Source organism: Podarcis erhardii (genome assembly GCF_964252035.2).
Source record: "Podarcis erhardii genome assembly, chromosome: 6".
Classification (NCBI taxonomy): Eukaryota; Metazoa; Chordata; class Lepidosauria; order Squamata; family Lacertidae; genus Podarcis; species Podarcis erhardii.
This window is the reverse complement of record NC_138510.1, coordinates 18,615,199-18,633,373: the sequence shown is the minus strand read 5'-3', so window position 1 is coordinate 18,633,373 and position 18,175 is coordinate 18,615,199. Positions and strand designations below refer to the sequence as shown.

General features: G+C 46.9%; 1 protein-coding gene across 3 annotated transcripts in view; it reads right to left on the bottom strand.

Moving 5' to 3' along the window:
- Positions 1 to 13,978, bottom strand: part of NFATC2 (nuclear factor of activated T cells 2) — a gene marked incomplete at its 3' end in the record, with an annotated part of 136,648 nt that extends 122,670 nt beyond the window's left edge. For 2 of the 3 annotated variants that reach the window (XM_081867606.1, XM_081867607.1), the window contains exon 1: positions 13,690 to 13,978. In XM_081867606.1, the coding sequence (XP_081723732.1) occupies positions 13,690 to 13,753 (64 nt within the window). In that variant the 5' untranslated portion in view covers positions 13,754 to 13,978. The remainder of the gene's footprint in view (positions 1 to 13,689) is intronic. The other variant, XM_081867609.1, reaches the window with a different exon arrangement.
- Positions 13,979 to 18,175: the final 4,197 nt, after the last annotated feature.

Sequence of the window (18,175 nt, the reverse complement as noted above, 5' to 3'; positions counted from 1 at the left end):
CAAAACAGGCATGCCTGTCTAACACTATAATCCTCAGCCAGCCCTTGTTCCTTTTCCTCCTGTTTGTTACTGCTCTCTATTGCTGCCCTCTGACCCACTGCCAATATTCAGATTGTAAGGTCTTTGGGTTCATGGGCCTGTCCTTATTTTTGCTCTGTAAAGGGTAATGTGAATTGAGGAAGAAGATGCCGATAGCAAACAGACTAGACTTAAGTCATGTTTGCTGGCTTTTTCACAAGAGGCACTTAAACGAGATCTTAAACATTCCCGTATCTTTATAATGATGAATCATACTGATTTTCATGCATATAATTTTTTTTTGAATGTGGTTGTCTACTTAGCAAAACCACACCCAACACTTCCTAGGATGTAGCCCCAAGCTAGAATATGATCTCAGGTGCTAAGATTCCCTACAGAAATGATAATATGTAATATAGGTACACCTTTATGATGGAGAAAGATGGGCCCGCTGATATGATCAGGTTAAATATTCAAATATTTTAAAAGGCAGTTCTTTCATTTCATGCAGAATTAACCATGCACACAACTTTAAACACCCACAATGCTATTTTTAGCACTACGTCATGCATGAGTATCAAAAGTATCCCTTTCGTGTTCATCAAAGTATTGCCTTTCATGTTCATCAAGACACTTTTTGATGTCTGCAAAGCCAGTGGGTCAAAATTAGTGCTGGTTTTCTTCCACTATTACACACTAAGGATAGAGGATTGGTTATGAAGCATGTAAACATTTGCTTGAGACCCAGCATGGTGAAGAGGTCAGTGTCAGAGCATGACTGTGCACACACTAAACGGTTGAAGCTCATTCAAAGCACCTTCTTTCCTTCAAAGAATTCTGGGCACTGTAGTTTGTTAAGCAATGCTGGGAAATATAATTCTGTGAGAGGAGAACTACCTTGCCCAGAGTTCTTTGAGAGAAAGATTGTGCTCTGAATGTGCTTTAAAGGCATAGTGTCTACACAGCCCAGGAATGGGAAGATGCTGGTTCAAATCACTACCCAGTCATGAAGATGTGAGTGACCTTGAACCAGCGTCCGTCACTCAGCCTAACGTGTCTCACAAGGTGGGTGAGAGTTATATAAACTGATATGAATTCCTTCAAAGAAGGCTGCGATATAACGAAGAAATAATAATAAATAATTGTTTATGTTCAGAATACTTATTTTCAATATAATACTTAGCGCTCCATCAATATTTCCATCACCAATGAAGAAAAAGACTCCAGTTTCTATTCACTGAATAGTTACACCCCAATAATAGCTCCTTAGGAGGTAAATTAATAAAAATTATGTTTGCACACTCATAATCATATATCTAATTATCACATTTTGAACTGATAATCATGTGATAAAATAATTTTGAATATTTTGTTTGACTGTGCCCTCTAGTGGTGAGTTTTAGTTTTTTATCAAGTCTGGCAAATATTATTATTATTATTATTATTATTATTATTATTATTATTATCATTATTATTATCATTATCATTATTATCATTATTATTATTACCTCCCATCACACAAGAGAAACAAACTAAATACTCAATGCACAAAATGGCTGAGTTGATTTCATCATACTAACATGCAATCCATTAATTGAGGCTGACTGCCATAAAAAGGATTACAATTAAGTTGACGCCTATTGGCTAGTGACTCCATGACACTTCCTTTGTGGTTTGGCTCACTTGCTTGAGTCACTCAGAATTACCTGCTCTCTGCATGGTGGTCTGGGTTAACTTTATATGAGGCATGTTGTGTGGAAAATAGTACCCTGGAGCAGTGTGGGTTGAACTTAATGGCCCTCTAACCCCATCCAACCGCACAGTTCTCATTAATCAGATTTTAGGAGCTGGTTTTTCAGTGCCAGTTCCAGGTTTTAAGGGCCATTGGACAAGTGGTGCTGAGTGCCCCCCTCCCTGAGTGGCCGACATCCACCATTTTCCAGAGGGAGGAGACCAGGCATGCAAAGCTTCCTGAGCCATCTGTTGCTCTCCTCACTGCTTGGTCACTTAGAGATGGCAGGTGAACCTGCAGCAACAAGGAAGAGGAGAAACTGCAAAAGTTGGCTCCAGAGATTAGCAGCAAGCCTATGATGGGGACGCAGGTGGTGCTGTGGGTTAAACCACAGAGCCTAGGACTTGCCAATCAGAAGATCGCAGTTCGAATCCCCGTGACGGGGTGAGCTCCCGTTGCTCGGTTCCAGCTCCTGCCCACCTAGCAGTTTGAAAGCACGTCAAAGTGCAAGTAGATAAATAGGTACTGCTCCGGTGGGAAGGTAAATGGTGTTTCTGTGTGCTCCTCTGGTTCGCCAGAAGGGGCTTAGTCATGCTGGCCACATGACCCAGAAGCTGTACGCCGGCTCCCTTGGCCAATAAAGCGAGATGAGTGCCGCAACCCCAGAGTCGGCCACAACTGGACCTAATGGTCAGGGGTCCCTTTACCTTATTGTGGCTTGGGTGAGCCTTGGCAGGGGCCTGATATACCAGGGACTGCAGCCCTTGAGATGATGTTGGACTCAACCCAGCCAGCATGGTCAATAGCCAGGGACAGAGGGCCAAAGGATACCTGGCCCTGAATGAGGCCTCGGATGGTCTTGGATTTGGAAGAATATACCTTGCAGAGCAGGGGTGCCAACTTGAATAAAATATTGAGTGGGGAGAGGCAGGTAAGCTCCACCCTAAAAAATCAATCACATAACACGGTGCACGAACATCATTTGAATGATAATGTCCATTAACTGGGGGGGGGGGCAGGCCCCTCACCTATTTTATTGTTGGCTCCTATAATGCAGAGAGTTTCCGCTGATACAGAACCCTGGCATAACTAAGAGTTTGGAGAGAATATGCGTACAATCAGTTAATGGCATTACGGTTTCCAGCCAAGAGGGAAGCCCATTATAATTATATACTGGTGAAAGCAAAACACACACATTGAAGGAACATAGACATATAGCAAAAGCATCTTATTTCAAGTCCATCTTTTTTAAAAAAAAAAATCAATTTGGGGGTTGGTCTGAGTCACAGATATTTCTCCCAATCTAAGGCACAGTGTGGTTTGGGTAAGAAAAGCCAATGGAAAAATTACTCATAATCTCCATGTTCCCATTAAAAATGCTGAAGGCAGCCTTGAAAACCAATGGAATGTACATATCATAATAAAAAGTATATATAAAGCCAAATAGTGGGAAAGACTTCCGAAGATATTATTATCACAAGCCAGTTCTCCAAAGAGGCGAGTGACGAAATTATTTTAGTTGAGCAAGAAAGTTTGCTCAACTCCGTTTGTCTCTCGAATGTGATTTTTTTGCTAAGACTTTGCCAACGAATTGCAGCTTGAGATATCCAACATTAGGCATTTTTAGGACAACAATTCACCCTCTTGGATGTAAGCCCCACTGACATGAACTCTAATGCTTTATTGATGTGCATTTATTTATCATTCTCTTCAAGTGTAGGCCTCCTTTGGGTATCTTTGAAAGAAAGAAAAAAGGCAGTGTTGTGACACATTAAAGACTAGCAGAGCAATGCAAATCTCCTTAGTGCTGGCCTGGGCGTTAGATTTCTCCCTTATCTATTTATGGTGACCAGAGCCAGTTCACCTTGCCAACAAAGGTCCGTATAGTTAAAGTTATGGTTTTTCCAGTAGTGAAGTATGGAAGTGAGAGCTGGACCATCAAGAAGGCTGATCGCCAAAGAATTGATGCTTTTGAATTATGGTGCTGGAGGAGACTCTTGAGAGTCCCATGGACTGCAAGAAGATCAAACCTACCCATTCTGAAGGAAATCAGCCCTGAGTGCTCACTGGAAGGTCAGATCGTGAAGCTGAGGCTCCAATACTTTGGCCACCTCATGAGAAGAGAAGACTCCCTGGAAAAGACCCTGATGTTGGGAAAGATGGAGGGCGCAAGGAGAAGGGTATGACAAAGGGCAAGATGATTGGACAGTGTTCTCGTAGCTACCAGCATGAGTTTGACCAAACTGCGGGAGGCAGTGGAAGACAGGAGTGCCTGGTGTGCTCTGGCCCATTGGGTCATGAAGAGTCGGACACAACTAAACAACAACAACAGAGCCAGTTCAACCACTAGGTGAACTAGGTGGTTACCTTGGGTGGCAAAAAATAATAATTGGGTGGCAAAATTTGAAAGGCAGGGAGAATAGCAGCTCCAGCTTCAGAGATCTTGTCAGAGCCAAAGAGGCTGGTGCTGAGGAGGACGTGTTCAGTGTTCCCCAAGATGGCGCCATCCCAAAATGCTGTGGGGCTACAGCTTCCATCAGCCCCAAAGAGCAGAGGCAATGGGTGGGGATCCTTAGGGCTGATAGGAGTTGTGGTCCGAAATCTTTCGAGGGCAAGCCACTTGGAGAACTTGAGAAACTTCTCTGCTAACAGCAACAGACCTCCCGTTGTCAAGGCTCAGAATTGTGATGGGTGGGAAGCAGATTTCCTAATAAATCTTGCATCCCTTTCTTTGCTTCAGTGGATAAAGTCTGGCACCATTGATTCTTTATGAGAGACACATGACAGACTTGCGCTTGTCTATTCAGAAATAACTCCATTATTCCCATGGCAATGGTCCTTTCCAGATAAAGGATACTTAGGGCTACAGCCTCCCAGAGGGCTAAGTGGAGGGGACAAATCCTGCCTTTTTACTGTTGATGTGACACAGGGACAGCTCACTGGAGTGATTGCACTGCGAAGCCTCTGGAACTCAGCAAGACTTGCTTTTGTCTGCTTAGGTGACCGCAGCTGATGGTCTCAGCCTGGCCAGCCCAGCAGTTTCTTTGAGGGGGGGTTGTGAGTCACCCCATAGGGAGGGAGACCATCCCTCATGCTGGCTTGCCTGAACCAGGACCAGCTCCAGCTCTTCTCTTCACTTCATTGTGGTGGGATGGGAGAGTTGAATGCACTGCACCCTGAGCTGTTGCCAGTCTGCATCCACTGGAAGTTGCCAGTCTGCATCCACTGCCACTATTACTCCAATGGAAGGTGAGAGGCAGGGCAGCACCGGATTTTGGCATTGCACAGGGAGCCACTGAAAACTGAGATACCAAGGTCCGCCACTAGGGACAGACTCAGCATCTCTCGCAGTGCCCCCTGCATGTGGATAACCAGCCTTTCATTGACAACCAACAATACAAACACGCTACCCAATGCAGTCACACAGGACCAAGTACCAGACCTTGCACTGACTCCATCCCAAATACTGGGTGGTGCTGTGGTCTAAACCACTGAGCCTCTAGGGCTTCCCAATCAGAAGGTCAGTGGTTTGAATCACCATGACGGGGTGAGCTCCCGTTGCTCAGTCTCAGCTTCTGCCAACCTAGCAGTTTGAAAGCATGCCAGTGCAAGTAGATAAATAGGTACCACTGCGGCGGGAAGGTAAACGGCGTTTCTGTGCGTTCTGGTTTCCGTCACGGTGCTCTGCTGCACCAGCAGCAGTTTAGTCCTACTGGCCACATGACCCAGAAATTTGTCCGTGGATAAACACTGGCTCCCTCGGCCTGTAAAGTGAGCTGAGGGCTGCAACCCCATAGTCCCCTTTGACTGGACTTAACTGTCCAGGGGTCCTTTAGCTTTACCTTTTTTTACTTCTGTGGGAAAGAGAAACAGGACAAAGTCTGAAGTGGCAGACCAGGTGTGTGTGTGTGTGTGTGTGTGTGTGTGTGTGTGTGTGTGTGTCCTCCCCTTCTCACTTTACTCCATTCCCATGTTCAAGGGGTTGTGGGCAAGGCAGCTAATGAGGCCCAGCCTAATTGTTCTGGAATGAACATAACAATTGTTCCAGACTGAAGAGGGAGATGGTCACTCAAGAGTTCACCCAGGGCACAAAATACCCTTAGAGTGGCCTGGCATCGATAGTGGCATAAGCGTCTGTGTCCCAGAGCCCACTTTCTCAGATGCTTTCTTTGTTATTTCTGCTGTGATGAACTAACAAGGATATCCCTTTCGGATTTAAAAAAAACTATACGTATAAAAACATCCTCATATTTTCCCAGTCACCATTTGAGTTTGACCAACTCAGCTGTTCATCTCTAGCGAGGGGGAAATTACAAGTTACTCTTGGGGAACCTGGGCTGCAATCCTATGCACACTTATTTGGGAGTTAGGCAGTACTGTACTCCTAAATCCGCTCCATCTCCTGGTTTCTCAAGCAGCAGCAACAGCAGCAGAAGTGCAGGCAGGATGATTGGACCTAATCCCTGCACCAGCTCCAGGCTGATGCAATGACCAAGCCTCGACAGGCCCTCTCCTTTGCCCTTGGAACTCTGTTTGGGGCTTTCCACTGGTGGGAATATTGCCAGTGGGTCTTCTGCTTGCCTGCATGCTTGGTGTGGGAAGGGGGAGGTTCCACACCCATGGAGTGACGTGGGAAGCCAGTTCAGCCAGCAGAGCCAATAAGATGAGACACCTCAGATCAATCCAAACCCCACCCCCCCACACACAGACCGGCATAAGGGGCGAGTGGGTTAGGTTGCTCTGGAAGTCTACTAAAAAAACTGTGGCATTTACTTCTGAGCATTTACATCTGAGCAAAGGAATGCATGAATCAGCCACAGACACACTCACATTGGCACAACTCATACGACTTAACCAGAATTCACAAATCAATTCGTTAAATTGTAAAAATGCAGGCCACAAATGTGGATTTATCACTTCTGCTCCCAGTCTGGTGCAATAGAGTACTGGGTGCCTTTGGGCCAGTTACTATCTGCAAGCTCACAGGGTTGTTGTGAGGATCAAATTGGAAGGAGAAGAACCACACACACTGCTGTGAGCTCCTTGAAAGAAATGTGGGGTATTCATGTAATAACTAATTAATAAAACCCAGCATTCAACCATTATCCAATTTCACAGAGTCTAATTCAGCTGTGTCTCAGAATTACACAAGTATGTCACTGATTTGTTATTAGTGTGAGCCAAACCCCTTTTATATTTTCCCAGGCCTTTAAATTTGTTTCACCAAGTTAAATCCGTTTTAGCCCACTTCTTATTCTCCACTGTGTTGCATTTCGGTTTTTTTTGTTTTGTTTTGTTTTATTTATTTATCCTATTTAATTTCTGTCCAGTAGGCTGCATGTTTTTGTTAAAGGGAGCCCGAACTAGTAAGTAATAAATACGTAAAAGCTTGTGTGGCCCACAGATTCAGTAAGAAGCCCAACACTGCCCTAGCTGCCTTTAGCGCCCCTGCTAATCCTTCCTTGCTGCTAAGGGAACTTTAAAAAGTCTACTCCGGGAAAGCTCGGCGAACTTCCAGAGTTTCTCCCGCAGATGCTCCGGAGGGATCCCGCCCCTTCGAGTCACGCCACATACTTCCCTCTGCCAGCCGTTGGCCGCTCTCCGTGCTGGGGTGGAGTCGAGACGACCAGCGGAGAGGTGGAATTTCGCCAAAAAGCACTGGATGGGTTTGAAATCTGCTTACTGAACAGAACCGAGGGGATTCGCTCGCCCAATTCATTGTGAATGAACCAGGCGCGCCGGGGCGTCGAGGTGGGGGGAGGGGAGGGAGAGATGCTTCATTCACTTTTACCTGTCCCGCGTGCCTGAAAGGGTTATACCAATAGTTGAGAGGGCGGAGGGGATTTTTCTTTGGCTGCTTTCCCGTCTGCCGCGGTGAATCCAGACCTCTCCCCCCTTCTGACAGTAAGGGATCCCGACTTGTCCTCAGGCGGCCGCGTTTTACCATTGGGCAGCAACATTTGGGTGCAAGTTTAATAATCTGAACTGCGGAGCTAGTTTCGGCCGCCGAGGACCGGGACGTTTATCCAAGGAGGTGAAAGTAGAAGAGAATGAAGCAGTTATTTTTAGCAGCCAGGGTGGGGCTGAGGTACTGTCTTTTTTCTGCCTGCTGCAGAAAGCCTCTCTCGCTAGCTTATTTCATCTGACGAAACAAGCCACACGCCTCTCTGCGCGCCGGGTTCTCGCAGAGCAGAGCAGCGTTACTGCGATGCGTAAACCGCGCGCTAGGAAGGAAATATTAGTACAGTACTCAGGGATCTTTTATCCTTTTCCATCTCAATATGACTTCTCATGAGCACAATATTCTAGGCTCCATATTAAAGGACTGCGTGCGTGCATAGGTGCAGTGCTTTTTTTCCTATAAAAATAATGTTTAGGGGTACTCTTTTTCCTACTCATATTGAAATACTGCCCCTCAATGAGGCCAAACTTAGAGTCACAAAATGTTTAGGGGTATGCGTACCCATACATACCCCCAGAAAAAAAAGCACTGGGTATATGTGAGGCATAGGAGCCTACTCCATGGGGCTGAGGTCCCTCCGGCCCTCCAATAAAATATTTGAGGGGTCTGGCTGTCCCATCCCAAAGTTAATAGGCATTGCCATTCAAAGAGTGCGCATTATGCAGGGCAAGGCTTACCTGCCCACCCCCCCATATTTTATTCAAGTTGACATCCCTGATTTGAAGGATTTCCATGGGATTCGCCCATATGCAAAGGTTTTTAAGGTCACACAGATATTATCATATACGTATACTGCATGTTCCAGATTGACTACCATTTCTCTATTCAAAATCACCAAAGCAGATTCTAATCCTCACTTCACAGAGCACATAATGACCTTCTAACCAGATCCACACCAAGCATTTACAGCACACCCAACGCATGTTTAAAGCACATGGCTTCCCCCCAAGAAATCCTGGGAACTGTAGTTTTCCCTTAACAGAGCTACAATTTGCAGTAGCCACAACAAACTGCAGCTCTTAGAATTCTTTGCAAAATGTCATTGGAAGTAAGAACCAATAAACTCAGTGGAACTTCCTTCTGAGTAGATAGAGCAGCCTTCCCTGGCCTGACCTGGTGTCTCCAACCCCCATCAGACCCAGCTGCTGTGGCCAATGGGCAGGGATGGGAGTTGTAGTTCAAACATCTGGAGGCACCAGGATGGGGAAGGTGGAGTTAGGGTACTTAACACAGAGTACTTAACATAACCTGAACTAGATAATACCACTTAATATGCTGATGGGGAACATTTGACCCTCCATTTGTTGATGAACTACAACTCCCCTCATCTTTGCCCATTGATCATGCTGGTTGAGGCTGATGGGAGTTGGAGTCCAACATCTGGAAGGCCAGACTTTTAACTGCTTCAACACTTCTGGATTGCCAGGGAAGAGTGGGAGCTGAGTATGAGCTACAAGCCAGGAAGACCTTGGTTCAGGTTTCACCACAGCCATAACCAACAGGCAAGGCATATTTCTCTCATCCTCTATTTGTCACCTGCAATACAGACCCAGGAATAACAGTGATGACTAGTGAATTGCCGTTGTGCAGTGTGTGCATGAATGCCTTTTATCCACTTAGGCTAACACATCCAATTATGAATGATAACCTCTCGTCCGATGACTGTGATGCATTATATCATAGAGCTGCTGTTGAAAACTACCCACACACTTCAAGTGGTCAGACTAGGACTGCAAGATTGCTGATATAGTCAAACCAAATGCCTGTAGGAAGACTGCAAGCAGGACATGGTTGCAGCAGCACTCTGTCCCCCTGCAGTTCCCAGCAGCTGGTATTCAGAGGCATGGTGTCTGACAGCATGGTGGAGCATAGCCATCATGGCTAGAATTCTTGTCCTCCATGAATTTGTCCAACCCTTTTTGAAAGCTCCAGTCCTGGCATCAACTTTTAAAGCAGGGATGGAGAACATATGGTCCTCCAGATGTTGGTGGATTGCAGCTTCCACCATCCCTGGCCATGCTTGCTGAGGCTGCCACAACATCTGGAGGGCCATAGGTTCGCCATCCTTGCTTCAAAGCTCAAGACAGCTTGGGGCAGGTTACCTGTAGGATTATCTCTTCCCATGTATACTGGACTCTGAGATCATCTTCCAAGTATCCCTGCCAAACGAAATGGCTACTTAGAAGGCAGAGCTTTTGAATTTTGGGTAGCCTAATTGTGGAATATCCTCTTCACAGATGCCTGTTTAGTGCCTACATTATTATTATTTTTCTGTGCCAACCTAAGACCTTTTTATTTCCCCAGGCAATTCCATCTTAAATATTTTAGTACTTTTTAGATCTGTTGCACCGATGCTATTCTCTGTCCCCCGCCCCCTCTCCTTGTTTTAGATTTTATATTTAAGCTGTGTTTCTTGTACATTGTGTTTTCAATTTTTAATGTATAAACTGACAGTACATTGAAACTAAATAAATAAATAGCTTACTAGGGTGGGAAAACAGCAACTATATAAATGTGACTGTTGTGGTTAATAGAGGCTAAGTATTTTTGATTAATTAGTCACAGCTTTCATGCTCAAAAGCAGAGTGGTTGAAAAGTGTAAGAGAAGAACATTTCCCCACCCTTTAAAAACTGGGGAAAAGTGAATATTCTGATCAGCTTTGTGATAAATGGGAAAGTAGGTCCAGATCAATTTTGCCTAATAGGGAGCAGTTATTCTGCATTGCTTAATGTGGGAGAGGAACTGCTGTGCTGCTTAGGGGACAGGTTGTTTGTGCATACAAGGGAGACCTTGCCTGCCTGTCATAGGAGAACATAGGACATGGCAAGCTGCCTTAAAGCGAGCCAGACCCTTGGTCTATTGCCCACAGTGACTGCCAGCAGCTCTTTCCAGGGTTTCAGGCAGTGTTCTCTCCCAGTCCTACCTCAAGATGCTGGACATTGAACCAGGGACTAAGCTAAGTATAGACCTTCCCCACAGATTCACAACTCTCTATTTGCTTTTCTTCCAACCTTTTCCCCACACCAACTCTTCTTACCCAACTGTGAGCCTGCTGTCTAGGGATGGGCCTCTGTGGACAGGGGGAGAAACACATGCACAGGCATTGGGAAGAGAGAATGAAAACCCCTTTCGCATCAATCACTCCCTCGAGATGCTGCTGGCAGTACCTCCACCAGCTTTTCATGCCACCTTGAGGCTCCATGCTGGGGGAAAGCTGCAGCTGATGCATTTGAACAGGAGCTGTAGAGGAGCTCCCACAAATCACACTCCTGCAGCGGACTTTCCTTAAACCCATCACTCCTTCATTCCTGATCTCTGCCTTTACTCCCAAGTGGCCTTCCAGATGCCACCATTCCTGACCACTGGCCACACTGGCTGGGGGCAGGTTGAGTCCAACAACATCTGCAGGGCCACAGTTTGCCCACTCCTATTCTAAGTATCTGAGAGACCCACTGGGCAGTGCCTGGCACACAGGGAAGCAAGCAAAGGAATAGTCATCCTGGGTGGCAACCAGAATATTCAGAGTTTGCTGCTTCCCAACCACCTGCAGGAGCCAAGGATTCCTCATTGCCTGGACAGCTCAAATGATACTTGGATTTCGGGATAAGTTTACAAAGTTTGGATCAGGCACTTTATAAAGACACTGGGCCTTTTTTTCCTTGAATTGCTTAACAGTGTGGTCTAGTGCAGGCATAGGCAAACTCAGCCTTCCAGATGTTTTAGGACTACAACTGCCATCATCCTTAGCTAACAGGACCAGTGGTCAGGGATGATGGGAGTTGTAGTCCCAAAACATCTGGAGGGCCAGGTTTGCCTATGCCTGGTCTAGTATTTAGAGTGTTGGACTAAGACCCGGGAAAGACCAGGGTTCAAATCCCCTATCCGACCACGGACCTCGCTGGGTGACCCTTGGGCCAGCCACCGTCTCCCAGCCCAACCTACCTCACAAGGTTGTTGTGCGGATTAAATGAAGCTGCAAGGGGAAATAACCATGTACGGCACCTCGAGCTCCTTCGAAGAAAAGGTGGGCTATACTGCACATGCCATAAATAAATGTTTCCAGCGCAGTCCTAAAACCCACCGCGCTCAACTGGGCTAATACTCCAGCACGGGGTTAGTCAGCTTTGATTGCAGACCTAATTTAATTTACAGTAGTTCTTTTTGGCCACGGGTGCCGTTCACGCCGAGCACGGCCAAGCCTACATCCAGCGTGCCTGCTGAACCTCCGCTGCCCTTAGGAACCCCTGAACTCTCGCTACGTGGAGGCGGCAATGTGAGCTAGCGCAAGCATAGGCTCCGCACTCCCGGCACAAACTCCCAGACAGCCTGCAGGGGATCTCCTCCCGCCGCGGCCGGTTCCACTTCGCCCAATGGCTGCCTCTCTCGTGCGTCATGCGCCCCGGAGACCCAGACGCCCCGGCGAAGCCGCGCGGGACTGGACACCGTCTGGACACCAACTCTTTGCGCGGCGCAGGGGCAGAAAACAGGGGAGAGGGTTGGTGGGATGCCCTCTTCTCCTATAAAACGGGGAGGGTAATATGAAGGCCAAGGGAAGCCTTCGCGGTCGAAGGCCAGGATGTTTCGTCCGCCCGCTTCTCCGCCTAGCCTGGCGGGGTGTGGGACGAGCAAAACTGGAACAGGAAGAATAAAGGTGCGTTTGTGCATCCGGTAGGTACCGGTAGGTGCCCTCTAAGGCAAGCAAGGGGCACTGAGGGCAAGGAGTCGGAGGACTGCGAGCCCAAGCATGCTTACTTGGGAGGAAACGCCGCTGGAATGACTGGAATTTACTTCCGCGTAAAAATGCAAAGGTGCATTTACGTGAAAGCAACACCAATGAACGCGCGGGGGCTTTATTCTGAGTAAACACGGCCAAGATCATCTGACATTGCCTGGTTTACAGGAGCCCTCTGGCAAATCTTAAAACATCCCCTGTCGACATACACATATCACGAATTTATATTTTATTAAAAAATGTACTGCTATATAATCAAAAATATAAAAGCGATGCGCAATATCTATATTTAATAAAAGCACGCGTATATTATGTAAGTAGATGTATAAATATATTAACTATCCATCTATACATATACATATACATATACATATACATATACATATACATATACATATACATATACATATACATATACATATACATATACATACATACGCACCATATACTGTACTTTCTGCTGGGACTGGGAGCTGTTGATTTAAAACGATAGCTCCCCCACCCCAACCCTGAAATTGTGGACAATTTCAGATTATGTATAGATAAGGCCCCTGACCCTCTAAATACGGTGAATCAAGAGTTAAACAGGACCGGCTGTTTACAAACCCGAATTTCTCCGACTACGATGATGGGTTTGTAAGAGGCTGGATGGAGTTGAAAGGCTATTTCTTTCAGCGTAGATTGGAGAGAGCGAATTTCTTCCAAGGAGAAATGTGAAGCGGGGGCAGGAATATCGCTGCTGGCTCCCGCACAGCCCCCGCCATTAATCATCCGTTTACTAGAGTCACCATCCCCAGTCACAAAAAAGGGGCATGTCAGATGTTAGGTGGCGGTTTCCCCCGACTTCCCCAAACCCCGGGAATGCCCTGTTTCCTATTTTCTCCCTCGAACATCACCATCTCCAGAAGTTAGGAAGCGGGCCCTGTTGGGATGTCCCGTGGAAACCAATGGCGCTTTTTGACAGCCCCTGTCCCGGCGGAATTCAGTTCCGCCGGTTGCAAGGGGACTTCGCTCCCTCGGGAAGCGCTGCGCCCAAAGGAAGGCAGCCCGGAGAACAAGCAGGGAAGCGGCAACAGGAGCGAGCGAGCAGCTGGCCGCGCTCTGTCCCAGCGAAGCTTGCGCGAGAGATTCCTCAGCCGCGAGCGGCACAATCGAGGCCAGGGATAGAGAAGCGGAGGAAAGAGAAAGAAAAGAGTTTCAAACACCCCATTTAAAAATAAAAATACAAAATGCAAGGACTCTACCTTGATCCACAGACCTCATGATGTGATGGTAGTGCACCAGCCGGCACGCCGTTTCTCTCTGCATTTGGATGGTTGTAAAGCTATTCTATGCAGAGAGAGAGAGAAAGAAGCAAAGATATATATATATATATGGATGTAGGTGCTCTTCTCTAGACCATAGGCGCGCAGCGGGCAGCCCTGCTGCTGCAGCTGACCGGCCGCTTTCGCGTGGAGGGTCCGCGCGTGGGTCCTGGGAGCGCGCGGAGGGCGCTTCTTCTGCGTGCCCCGAGAGGAGGGTAAGTCGAGAGGGAAAGGCCACTTCCTTCCCTGCGCCGAGTGTTTATAGTCGTTGAATGCTGTAAAATAACGGGATTCCCTCACTGTTTCCTCCTGTTTATGCCCAGCGCCATGGAAACCCTTGGATCGGCTCCATCTCCTAAACGGAGGGCTTTCCTGCAAACTTCCACACTCAGGAATCCATGACGTCTCCCTGTGCCGAAGCCAAAAGGCGGCCCTGTGGCTTTCCTCTCTCTCTCTCTCTCTCTCTCTCTCTCTCTCTCTCTCTCTCTCTCTCTCTCTCTCTCTCTCTCTGCACAAGCGCCCGATTGTTGAGCGGAGAGAAGAGGGGGGAAAGAAGAGGAGGAAAAGAGGGCGCACGAAGGGGGAGAGAGAGAAGATGATCGAGGAGTTTTCTTGCTCTCTCAGCACCTTTAACCCCCAGTCTCAAAAAATAAATAATAACAACAACAACAACAACAACAACCACAACCACTGCAGGAAAACCTTTCAACTTGTCAGCTTATTTTTCAAAAACACCAATAAAATTCCAGGGGAATCTGATCCTGCCGAAGCTGAGCATTCATCTAAAGACAATTGTCACCACTACATTTACTGCATTCTGTTCATACCCCCACATTTTAACATCTTGAAAAAGTTCAAGGCTGTCTACAGGGTCCTTCCGCTGCATTTTTCCCCCTTACAACAACCCTGAGAGGGAGGCTGAAAGGGAGGAGCAGAGATGGTTTTAAAGGGGAAAGAGGCAAATTAATGGAAGATAAGGCTAAGCAGGGAGCGGGTGGCACTGAGGTCTAAACCACTGAGCCTCTTGGGCTTTCTGATCAGAAGGTCGGTGGTTCGAATCCCCGCGATGGGGTGAGTTCCCATTGCTCTGTCCCAGCTCCTGCCAACCTAGCAGTTTGAAAGCACACCAGTGCAAGTAGATAAATAGGTACCGCTGCGAGAGGAAGGTAGTTGGCGTTTCTGTGCACTCTGGCTTCCATCATGGTGTTCCGTGTGCCAGAAGTGGTTTAGTCATGCTGGCCACATGACCCGGAAAGCTGTCTGTGGACAAATGCCAGCTCCGTTGGCTTGAAAGCAAGATTGAGCACTGCAACCCCATAGTCACCTTTGATTGGACTTAACCGTCCAGGGGTTACTTACCTTTACCTTTTTACTAGGTCTCTGAATCCTAGTTGCTGAGAATCACAAGTGAGGAGAGTTGCTGCTTCGCTCTATGCCTGCTGGCTAGTTGGCCGTGGCATCTGGTTGGCCAAGGTGAGAACATGATGTTGGACCAGATAGGCTCTTCTGAAGTTCTTAAAGTCATCCAATGAGCTACATGGCTGTGTGCGGATATCAACCTTGGCCTCTCCAACCATTGCACCATAGGGCTCACCATGAGATTTGAGGCCCCTTGGAAAGCTATGGGACACATAGTCTGGCCTTTGGAGGACCCATTGAATTCAACTGGACTTCCAGAAACCTACACACTGGTAGGATTCCAGTCATAAGTGCCAGTGAACCAGATGCTTAAATCTCTATTGTTGATGAAATGAGATGCTTCAGTTGGACTGGATTCTGACCCAGCTGTAAATCAATCAGCTGCTACTTCTTCTCTGTTCCAGTCTAGCAATTTTCTGAAACGAAACACCATTCCTTCCATATTTCTAGTGACAGGATGGGAGATATTTACTGGGGAAAACTTAAATGAAGAGTGAGGTAGGTGAGAATCTATTGGTATTTGGAATCTTTTTTAAGTTTTGAAAGATCTACCCAACCCTGAACATCAACCTATCTTCACCAAATATAGCTAGAGAGCATAAACACCAGCTCCTAGGGGCCGAGGCATTTTCACCCCCCAGTGTTTTGTTTTTGAGGAGGCCAGGCCCCCTCAGTCTCCAGAGGACATTCATCCCCGTTCCCTGACTCCTTGTGACATCATGTGCAAGATGTCAGGACGTCCAACAATGTCACATGTGTGATGTCAGGGCGTAACATCAAGCCCCTTCAATCATCTTGAGAAGATGGCACCTCTGATTGCAGAATGTCCAACAGTTTTCACTAAGTGAGATAGTAAAATGACCAAGCTTCACATTCTGAAGCATTTTATCCAAGGACCAAGCTGGGGACAAATAGCAGAGGCTGCTGTCATTTTGTCCTGCTTGTATGCCTAATTAGAAATCTGGCTGGCCACTGAACAGAAGAAGCACCTGCTGGATCAGACCAGTGGGTCGTCTAATCTGACCGGCAACTGGTATTCTGAAGTATTGCTGTCTCCAACAGTGAAGGCAGAGCAGACATTGTGGCTAGTAGCCACTGAGAGCTTTACCCTCCACAAAGTTGTCTAATCCTCTTTTAAAGCCATCCAAGTTGGCAGCCAACCTGTGGAAGCGAGTTCCATAGTTTAACTTGTAAAGAAGTACTTTCATAGTCCCAAGCTTGGTGTTTTTATTCCATTGATACTGCATTTTTATCCTACACTTTCTCTGAGAAACTGAGGGGGGTGTATATGAGTCTTCCTCTTCTACTTTTGCCCTCACAACAACCCAGTGAGGAAGGCTAGGTGAAGAGATTGCGATCACTCAAGGACCTTCTTGACAGAGCAGGGACTTCTGAACCCAAACCTCCCCAGACCTAACCCAACACTCTTAGCTATTATACCACACTAGTATGTATTATAGATTATGTTATATTCAGACTATTGTCATATATGTATATATTTGTGGAATGTTTACTTTCCTGCAGAAGAGAGCTTTTGCATATCAGTTTGTTGTAACACACATCTTCTTTTTCTGGATTTATTACTTTGCAATGGTCTCCCATTCCCATAAATACTGCACTAGGTTTTTTTAATTTTTTAAAAATCTACATTATATTGTTGCATGCTGCCCTGGAATCTGATTCAATGAAGGGCAGTACAGAAATGTTTTAAATCAATCCTTCAATAAGTAATCAATAGAGCCCATAAGCAAATCCTTCGAAAGCAGGCAGAAATCCATATTCTCTTTCTCGGGTTTCTATACCATTCTTTAACTGTTATGAATACATGGCCAAACACTTGAACTATTTAAACCTCTTGTTCTGTTCTCCTAATGCCTGCGGCTCACAAGAATCCCCGTTCAATCTTAAGCGAGCACTGAAGGACTGAACAATGGAAGCCATTTTATACAGTGGTACCTTGGGTGAGCTTCCGTTGCTCGGTCCCTGCTCCTGCCAACCTAGCAGTTCGAAAGCACGTCAAAGTGCAAGTAGATAAATAGTTGCCACTCTGGTGGGAAGGTAAACGGCATTTCCGTGCGCTGCTCTGGTTCGCCAGAAGCGGCTTAGACATGCTGGCCACATGACCCGGAAGCTGTACCCCGGCACCCTAAGCCAATAAAGCGAGATGAGCACCGCAATCCCCAAGTCGACCACGACTGGACCTAACGGTCAGGGGTCCCTTTACCTTTACCTCGGGTTAAGAACTTAATTCGTTTCGGAGGTCCATTCTTAACCTGAAACTGTTCTTAACCTGAAGCACCACTTTAGCTAATGGGGCCTCCTGCTGCCGCTGTGCTGCAGCTGCACGATTTCTATTCTCACCCTGAAGCAAAGTTCTTAATCCGAGGTACTATTTCTGGGTTAGCGGAGTCTGTAACCTGAAGCATCTGTAACCTGAAGCGTTTGTAACTCGAGGTACCACTGTACAAGGTGAGACCATCTGCCCATCTACTAACCTGGTTCATGTCCATTACTATTGATTAATGATTCTCTGAGGTTACAGGCAGAAGAGATCTCTCCCTTTACTTGCTACCAGATCCCTTATGGTGCCAGAGATTGAACCAATGGCACCCAGTGCATGTGAGCAAGTGGGGCACTGCCCCACCAATCTCTGCCTGCCCCCAGCCAGCCTCCACTTGCCTGTCAGTTTCCTCTTCCTTAGGCCCAGTGTTGCCCTTATAGAACACAGGAGAGGGACAAACCTGCCAATGAACTTGGATTCCAGCTGCACAAACTGTGGGCTGCTGGCTGCCACAAGATGAGACCTTTTTCCATCCTTCCTCTCCTTGGTGCCCAAAATGCATTCTGTGGAGTTTCTGCTGCTGGTTTTGTTGTGGTGGGGTTTGTGTAGTAGCAACTGGATCGGAGGTGAGGGGGAATGTGGCGCCCCCTCCTCTGCTGTGTCACTTTTGGAAGCGCTAAGGTGGAAATGCTCCGGTGCCCAGGGGGGCTGAGTTATGTAACACAA